The sequence below is a fragment of the Cervus canadensis genome, chromosome 10 (assembly GCF_019320065.1).
Source record: "Cervus canadensis isolate Bull #8, Minnesota chromosome 10, ASM1932006v1, whole genome shotgun sequence".
NCBI classification, from domain to species: Eukaryota; Metazoa; Chordata; class Mammalia; order Artiodactyla; family Cervidae; genus Cervus; species Cervus canadensis.
Window position 1 is genome coordinate 30363735 of NC_057395.1, and position 9331 is coordinate 30373065.

At 43.3% G+C, this 9331-nt stretch overlaps 1 protein-coding gene across 4 annotated transcripts in view; it reads right to left on the minus strand.

The window, feature by feature from the left end:
- Window positions 1-9331, minus strand: part of FRMD4A (FERM domain containing 4A) — a 368918-nt gene that overhangs the window by 101425 nt on the left and 258162 nt on the right. For 3 of the 4 annotated variants that reach the window (XM_043480351.1, XM_043480353.1, XM_043480352.1), the window contains exon 11: window positions 3634-3720. In XM_043480351.1, the coding sequence (XP_043336286.1) occupies window positions 3634-3720 (87 nt within the window). Of the gene's footprint in view, window positions 1-3633; window positions 3721-8747; window positions 8806-9049; window positions 9261-9331 lie in introns of those variants that run through there. The other variant, XM_043480349.1, reaches the window with a different exon arrangement.

A 9331-nucleotide genomic window follows, 5' to 3' on the forward strand; every position in this document is an offset into this window, starting at 1 on the left:
TAAATCCACGAACCTATGGACATCTTATTGTTGACAAAGGAGGCAAGGAATATACAATGGAAAAAAGACAAGCTCTTTAACAAGTGGTGCTGGGAAAACTGGTCAACCACTTGTAAAAAAATGAAACTAGAACACTTTCTCACACCATACACAAAAATAAACTCAAAATGGATTAAAGATCTAAATGTAAGACCAGAAACTATAAAACTCCTAGAGGAGAACATAGGCAAAACACTCTCCGACATAATCACAGCAAGATCCTCTATGACCCACCTCCCAGAATATTGGAAATAAAAGCAAAAATAAACAAATGGGACCTAATGAAACTTAAAAGCTTTTGCACAACAAAGGAAACTATAAGTAAGGTGAAAAGACAGCCCTCAGATTGGAGAAAATAATAGCAAATGAAGCAACAGACAAAGGATTAATCTCAAAAATATACAAGCAACTCCTGCAGCTCAATTCCAGAAAAATAAATGACCCAATCAAAAAATGGGCCAAAGAACTAACAGACATTTCTCCAAAGAAGACATACAGATGGCTAACAAACACATGAAAAGATGCTCCACATCACTCATTATCAGAGAAATGCAAATCAAAACCACAATGAGGTACCATTACACGCCAGTCAGGATGGCTGCTATCCCAAAGTCTACAAGCAATAAATGCTGGAGAGGGTGTGGAGAAAAGGGAACCCTCTTACACTGTTGGTGGGAATGCAAACTAGTACAGCCGCTATGGAGAACAGTGTGGAGATTTCTTAAAAACTGGAAATAGAACTGCCATATGACCCAGCAATCCCACTTCTGGGCATACACACTGAGGAAACCAGATCTGAAAGAGACAGGTGCAGCCCAATGTTCATCGCAGCACTGTTTATAATAGCCAGGACATGGAAGCAACCTAGATGCCCATCAGCAGACGAATGGATAAGGAAGCTGTGGTACATATACACCATGGAATATTACTCAGCCATTAAAAAGAATTCATTTGAATCAGTTCTAATGAGATGGATGAAACTGGAGCCCATTATACAGAGTGAAGTAAGCCAGAAAGATAAAGACCATTACAGCATACTAACACATATATATGGAATTTAGAAAGATGGTAATGATAACCCTATATGCAAAACAGAAAAAGAGACACAGATGTACAGAACAGACTTTTGGATTATGTGGGAGAAGGCGAGGGTGGGATGTTTCGAGAGAACAGCATGTATATTATCTATAGTGAAACAGATCACCAGCCCAGATGGGATGCATGAGACAAGTGCTCGGGCCTGGTGCACTGGGAAGACCCAGAGGAATCGGGTGGAGAGGGAGATGGGAGGCAGGGATCAGGATGGGGAATACATGTAACTCCATGGCTGATTCATGTCAATGTATGACAAAACCCACTGCAATGTTGTGAAGTAATTAGCCTCCAACTAATATAAAAATAAATGAAAAAAAAAAAATAAAAGCTAACCTTGTAGATAAGTGAAAAAAAATAAAAATAAAATAAAATAAAACAAAAACATTCAGAGGGAGAGAAGAGTTCAGCCATGGGATTTTAATGAATTCCACTGTAGACTCTGTCGTCCAAGCTGGCCTTGGTCTCCACCAGTGGGGCAAGTGAGAGATGCATATATTGTTACTAGGATTGGGTTAAAGGATCTAGGAGTCTTTGTGGCTCTTGCAAGCAGTAAAAATAGCCAAGCAGATGGTACAGAGGGGACTGTCAATGTACAAATGAACTTATTTACAAAACAGAGGCAGACTCAGACTGAAGAGAACAAACTTAAGGTTGCCGTTGGGGAAAGAGTGGGGGGAAGGGAGAGTTACAGAGTCTGGGATAGGCATGTGTACACTGCTATATCTAAAATGGATAACCAACAAGGTCCTACTGTATAGCACATTGAACTCTGCTCAGTGTTATGTGGCAGCCTGGATGGGAGGGGAGTTTGGGGGAGAATGGATACATGTACATGTATGGCTGAGTCACTCTGCCATTTAACTGAAACTTTCACAATGTTGTTAAACAGCTGGACTCCAATATAAACTAAAAAGTTTAAAAAATAAAAAGAAGAAAGGAGTAAAGAGAAAATTCAAGAAAAAGCACAGAAATTTATAAAGGTTATAAGAGAAAGAGGTAAAAAAGAAACAGAAAGTTAAGAGTGTTTGAAGAAGTACAGACCCAGTGACTGAGAAAGACAAAGAAGAAAAAATAAGAACGCAGAGTCCAAATCATGTCTTGCAGCAGGAAACTGGAGGGGTTTTGAAAATAGTCACAGAACAATCGTCCCTGGAACAGCCAGGTTCCTTCTGAATTGTCCCCAAGGAAGAATTCCTCCATCACAGGCTCAGGATCTTTTCATAGAACTTAACTGACTTACTGATCAATTGAGTGAAAATCCTCCTCAACACCGAGCCACTTTTTCTCTATCAGTTTAATGAGAAGCTGGCTAAGGGCAGATGTCCACCGGATAGACTACAATAAGCTCGGATGTGTAGCGTGGATTTCAATCCTGCTCGTGGATAAAGCAGCTTGGAAAGCATTCTGCAGTGACATAATGAACTCATACGGCTTTCTCCCTCCAAAACCAAAAGCAAGTGTGGTTTTGATAGACTTTTAATCTGTATCTCAGGGTCTGATTCGCATACTGTCTCCCCATTTTCTTCTCTGCCTGGAGGAGCTGAATGACAGCTTTCGCCTCAGAGACATTTTTTCCATTATAATTTTTCAATTTGTTCTGGTCTGAAAAATGTGTAGAAATGAAAACAGAGAAAATCCAAGTCCTGTGTCCCCTTCAAACATTCTGTTTTGGCTTCACCGTGACTCTATATACTCTGTTAAGCTTCCCTTTCTTTTTTGGCAAGTGGTCTTATTTCTTCCAGATTTCTGATCGCTTCTAATATGCCAGAAAATATTTACTGGATTGGCAGGCAAGCCTCTCATGCTTCTTTATTTTTCACCTCTTTTTGACCTACGATCTCTTCTTTTAGGTTCCCCCATCCCTTTCTAAAAAAACAAAAAAGAAAACCTTTGGGAAAACTCAGATTAGCCTCAGGATTCAAGAGAGACACTCCTTCACATTCCCATTAGCACAGCATCCCAGAGAATGAAGGGCCAGAATGGTCTGTCAGAGTCCTATTGTTCATCTGCTCTGGGTAAGCTGACCTAGTCTTCTTGTTCTATATGTGCTAAGTCGCTTCAGTCATGTCTGACTCTTTGTGGCCCCATGGACTGTAGCCCACCAGTCTCCTCTGTCCATGGAATTCTTCAGGCAAGAATACTGGAGTGGGTTGTCATGCCCTCCTCCAGGGGACCTTCCCAACCCAGGGATCAAACTCGCATCTCCTGTGTTTCTTGCATTGGCAGGCAGGTTCTTTACCACTAGCGCCACCTGGAAATCTCCTAGTCTTCTTACCTTAAATAATTTTACAGCTTCCATTTCCTTAGTGACAGGAAGGAAAAGTATTTGCCCAGAGAAGGCACACTGGATGAGTTTGGAGTAGTTTGTATACACCCCACTTATCAGGAGACTGGGGAGCCCAGAGGCCCCGAGGGTTCACGGCAACAATTTTTGTCACTTCTCAGCCTGTTCCTCCCTCCACCGGAGCACCATTGGCCCACCAAGGAGAGCATGCTTACCTTCCTGGGCTTGACTTTATCATGGTAGTCATACTGGAAGATGCCTTTGTAGCTCAGGCCCAGCCACCACGGTATCCCCTGCTTGTCCTAGGACATCAAAAGGAGCATGGGTAAGCAGGACCAGAGGAGAGAAACACGAGCCAAGAGATCTGTTTCATCTGAAGACAAAGGGAAAAGCAAATTCTTTGAAAGGGATGGAGCCCGCCTCTCTACGATTTACCTTGACAGGTGTGCCCTGCCATCAAAGGATGCTCAGTGATGTGACTTGGAAAGTGCTCTGGGCTGGGGACCCAGCTCCACTCCTAACCAGCAGCATAGCTGTGGTTGTCTCCCCCATTCTGAGTCAAAAGCAGATGCCTTGTTCTCTGTTCTCCTTCGAAGACTTTAGGTTTTCAGCGCTGCCCACCTCTGCCCCCCACCCCCCCCAACTAAGGAAAATCTGAGAGATGCTAAGCACTGACAAAATGACCTTCTGAGCCGAGAAACTGTCATCGGCTGTCAGAGCTGGAAGGAACCATGGAAACTATGAAAGGTGACCCCCCCCCCTAAAAATTTTGCCTTAAAAGATTTTTTTTTTTTTACAGCAGTTTTAGGTTCATGGCAAAATTGAGAGGAAGGTACAAAGATTTCCCATATATTCTCGTCCCTACACGTGTACAGCCTCCCCTATCAATAACATCCCACACTGGAATGGTACTTTTGTAGTAACTGATGAACCTACACTGACCCATCTCAATCACCCAGAGTCCATAGCTCCCCTCAGGATCCATTCTTAGATTGTACATTCCATAGGTCTGGACAAATGTGTATAGATATGTATCAATCATATAGTGTTGCACAGAGTATTTTCATTGCTCTAAAAATCCTGTGTGTTCTATCTATTCATCCCAGGTTCTGGCAACCAGATTTGTCTTTTCCAGGATGTCATTTAGTTGGAATCATACAATATGCAGCCTTTTCAGATTGACTTCTTTCACTTAGTAATATGCATTTAAGACTCCTCTAATTTTTAAAAACAATTTTTTTTGGAGTAGGGTTGATTTATAACATTGTGTTAGTTTCTTCTGTATAGCAAAGTGAATCAGTTATACATAGATCAACTCCTCTTCTTTTTTCTTAAGTTGTGCATCTCTTTCTTATGTTAGCTATTTTTTTTTTTATGTAGACCATTTTTACAGTCTTTATTGAATTTGTTATAATGTTGCTTCTGTCTCATGTTCTGGCCCTTTGGCTCCAAGGCACGTGGGATTCTAGATCCCTGACCAGGGATCAAACCAGCACCCTCTGCATTGGAAGGGAAAGCCTTAACCACTGGACCGCCAGGGAAGTCCCAGACTCCTCTCGTTTTAGACAAGGAAATCATGCAAATGTTGTGTCCTACTGTACTCAGGACCCTCTCTTTCCCCCCGCCCCCAGCAGGCTGATGGCAGTGCAGGGCGAGCAGGTGCTTCCTAATGCGTCCTGCTCACTTACGAGGCCAGTGGCTTCCAGGCTGGCCTGGGTGACCCAGGCTACAGGACAAAGTAACAAAACTGAAGCCTAGACACTCCGGGGGCAGAATGAGAAATGCCAAGACCCTCTGTTTACTCCTTTAACAGAGACCTCTGGCCCCTAGATGGTAAATCTCCATTCAAGTAGGGTGATTGTTAACGAGACGATCCCAAATGCTAGGAATTGGCAGTGGGCATATCAAGCAGCCTTTCCCTGGATTTGTTCTAATTGCCACATGGATGAATGACCTAATAGAGCCCACGGTGGACGTCCTGAAAGCTCAAAGTTGGCTTCAGGGTTTTGTGGGGCATGAGTCTGTGCTTCAAGGTAAGCACAAAGGTAAAAAGCAAAAGAACTACATTTAAAATTTTTAGAACAGCTTCCAAATTTCTGTAACGGTATAAAACTCCCGTCTCTGGAAAGTGCCCATGTCACTGCACTGGTTTTGAAGAACAGAACAAGAGGACAGATGAAAGCCACTGTGGTTCCAGATTGTTGAGGCAAGAGGTATTATCACACTGAGACACGGGGCATCTGTGAAATTTACAAGGAAGGCCACCAAACAGTGAGTCTCGATATAGTTGCTTAGGCTCTTTCTCCAAATAAGTGGGAGAGCAATCCCGCAAGCTTGAGAGTCCAAAAGTCAAACACACAGGCACACCTGGCACCTGGAGATTCACGAGGTCTCTCACAAACAGCAAAGGAGCATATTTCCAAAGTTTTATTGGATGGCAGATAACATGCATATCAGAGGTTGTCCTTTCATCAAGTTCTAGGGCTGATGAGGAAACAGAATTCAGGTTTACACTGTGTTCGTAAAACCCAGATGAAGTTCCACCTGAAAGCCTTTCCATCTAGGTATCTCAACCTATCTCAATAGTCTTCTAATACTTAGAAAATTTTTGTGGAGTAGTTGGAGAAGCAGATTTATTAATCTCTATTTTATTTGTTTATTTTATTATATATATACACACGTATATTATCTTTATTCATTTATTTCTGGCTGTGCTGGGTCTTCGCTGCTTCTCGGGATTTTTCCCTAGTTGTGACGAGCAGGGGCTACTCCCTAGTTGTGGCGTGCCAGCTTCTCAGCATGGTGGCTTCTCTTGTTGGGAGGCACAGGATCCAGGGTGCTTTAGCTTCAGTAGCTGTGGCATATGCACTCAGTAGTTGCAGTTCCCAGGCTCCAGAGCACTGGCTCAGTAGTTGTGACACATAGGATTAGTTGCTCCACGGCATGTGGGATCTTCCCAGACCAGGGATTGAACCCGTGTCTTCTGCACTGGTAGGCAAATTCTTTACCACAGAGCCACCAAGGAAGCCTCTATTTATTTTCAATATATATTTATTTAGCTGGGTCAGGTCTTAGTTGCAGCACATGGTTGTCATGTGGGATCTTTCATTGTGGAGCTTGAAATCAGCAGTTACAGTGCAGGGGCTTCTGGAGCTGTGGTGTATGAGCTTAATTGCTCTGTGGCATGTGGGATCTTAGTTCCCTGACCAGGGATTGAACCTGTGTCTCCTGCCTTGCAAGGTGTTTCCTCAGCCACTGGACGCCAGGGAAATCCTTTAATCTCTCTTTTAATTATGAGCAGCAGAGGTGAGATCATGCTTAGAACAAACAGCAAATCAGAGAATGGAATGGAGTCAGGGATTCCTGAATTACTGGCTCCATTCATGAATTCAGACCTCTCTGCTAAACAGCACTGTGGAATATTTCCACAAGTGACAGAGAGACTCACAGTTTGATTTCTGTGATATGCCTCTTGTAATAATGTCAGGACTAATGCTGGGTCCTCCTATTTCCTTTATGGTAGCAAGATAGCAAAATGGACATGGGTTCTAGACTCAGTCACAGTGTAAGAGTTGAACCCTGGCAGCCAGCAGGGGGGATTTTGAATCTCTTTTTCATGATCAATTCAATTTCCTTTTGGGGAGTTGACTGCCCACTGATTTCAGGGGCCATATCCCCGGGCAGAGTGGTACAGGGATTGTCTCCTTAGATGATTCATACTTTTCATGTGGGACAGAATTTAGCTCAGAAGGCCAGGTCATATTTCTCATGACAAGACTACAGCTTAGACTTCAGAAAGACAGGGATGACTGCCATGGTTCTGAGTTCTGTGCATCATGGTGAAGAGAGATGAAGAGCTTTCATTGGTGGAAAGGGTGTTGGAAGGATATCAGGAAGAACTGAACCACTGTAGGCTGTGATAGATCTGGAGATGAGCTGCTGGGTGGGACTGGAGTCCCCACATATGCCTCAAAACTGGGCTCCACAAATATCACTCTGATATCTGTTCCCATCATGGAAATATATACATCCAACTACTCAATTCAATTCTCAATAAAGGCACTTGGTAAATATTTGCTGAGCACCTACTACATGCCAGGCACTATGCCAGATTCTGCTGGATTCCAGGAATATATAACAGAATACAACACAGTCTTTGTTATCAGAAAGCTGCAGTTTGGAGGAAGATACAGGCCATTAAATGCACACCAAGGATGTGCAAAATGCCGTTGACACAATAATGAATGAAACACGGCACACTCTGATCTAAAAGAATTAAAGATATAGTCAGGTGGGGCTTCCCTGGTTGTCTAGTGGTTAAGAATCCACCTTGCAATGCAAGAGATACTAGTTCAATCCCTGATGCAGGAACATCCCACATATCACGGAGCAACTAAGCCTGTGTGCCACAACTACTGAAGCTTGAGTGCCTAGAGCCAGTGCTCTGCAACAAGAGGCCACCACAATGAGATGGCCAAGTGCCACAACGAAGAGCAGCCACCACTCACTGCAACTGGAGAAAGCCTGCATGTAGCAACAAAGACCAGTCACAGACAAAAAACAAAGTAAATAAATAAATCTTTATAAAAAATACAGTCAGGTAGAAACACGGGGAAGGAAATTGGCAGAAGAGCCTGAGAATATTGGGTTGCTTGGTGGGACTGTCTTGAGTTCAGAAGGGTTTTCTGTTCCTTTTGTCCAGATTTGGGGCAATGACTTTGATAAACTTCACGCTGGGGTAAATGAAGGGAAACGAAGTTATCCTTTCTCAGGATAGAAAAAGGAGCCTGGGAACATCATTATCCATTATTGCAAAGAAGGGATCCCAGTCTTGGACATTATGTATCAAATGTAAAAGAATTTACAATGGGGCCAGTGTCACATTGGACCTGTCATCAGCATATTTAAGAAGATAGAGGCTATTGATTGCTCAACCCATAGTCCCACTTCTCCTATTTGGCTGCCTACGTGGCATTTGACCACCAAGAGAAACATTGTTGATTCTGCTTAAGTTTTTGTTCTCTATAGTTCCTTGGAATCTTCCTACTGAGAGGCTCTGTGGTCCTGATCTCCAGGATTCTTCTGAGAATTGAAAGGAATTAGGCATTTATCACACCCACTTCACAAAAGTGAAAGTGAATTTTGGAGAGTCTCTGAATCAAGTCTTAACTACACTGGGGGGGTGTTCCATGGTCCCAACTCCCCCAGCATGCGATCTTCCTGACTGAGTCCTCCCCAAACCCCAAAAAACTTCACTAAGATTAAAAAGAAAGAAATGAGAATCTTTTTAAGGGCATGTTGGCAATGTTTACCAAATGAGGTCACTTACCTTCACTGCATAATAGTGAACCCCATAGGTTGGGAGAGACTCTACGATGCTCATGTAGCTGTTAAAACAAAACAAAACAAAACAACACACACATGCACACACATGGTTATTCAGCAGAACTGGTATCATACACACATTGGTGTCTGTGTGTACATGATAAAGTTCTCAGAATGGTTATTACTTGAAAATTAAATGGAACCACCACCCACTGGAGTCTCTCCCAGAAGAACTGAACAATCCTGACATTTTCTATGTGAACATACACACAACCTCATCAGCACTGGGAGGGGCGGGGTACTTACTTGACGATGGCTTGGCCTCTGGTCTGGCCGTTGAGTTTCTTGTAGTGCTCGATGACCCGGTCCTCACTAGAACAAGAGGAAAAAGGAGTCTCTACCTCAGTCTCCAGGTGACGGCCCTGAGCCCTCCTCATGAAAAGACCATCAGCCCCACATCCTCATGAGCGGCTCCAAGAAGCCAACAGCTCCTGGAAGAATGATTTGTCCTGGAAGCAGCATTTTGGAACCCAGACGAAGTGAGATGTCCAGGGCGATGGAAGTTCCAAAAGAGTCCACTTTCCCCTC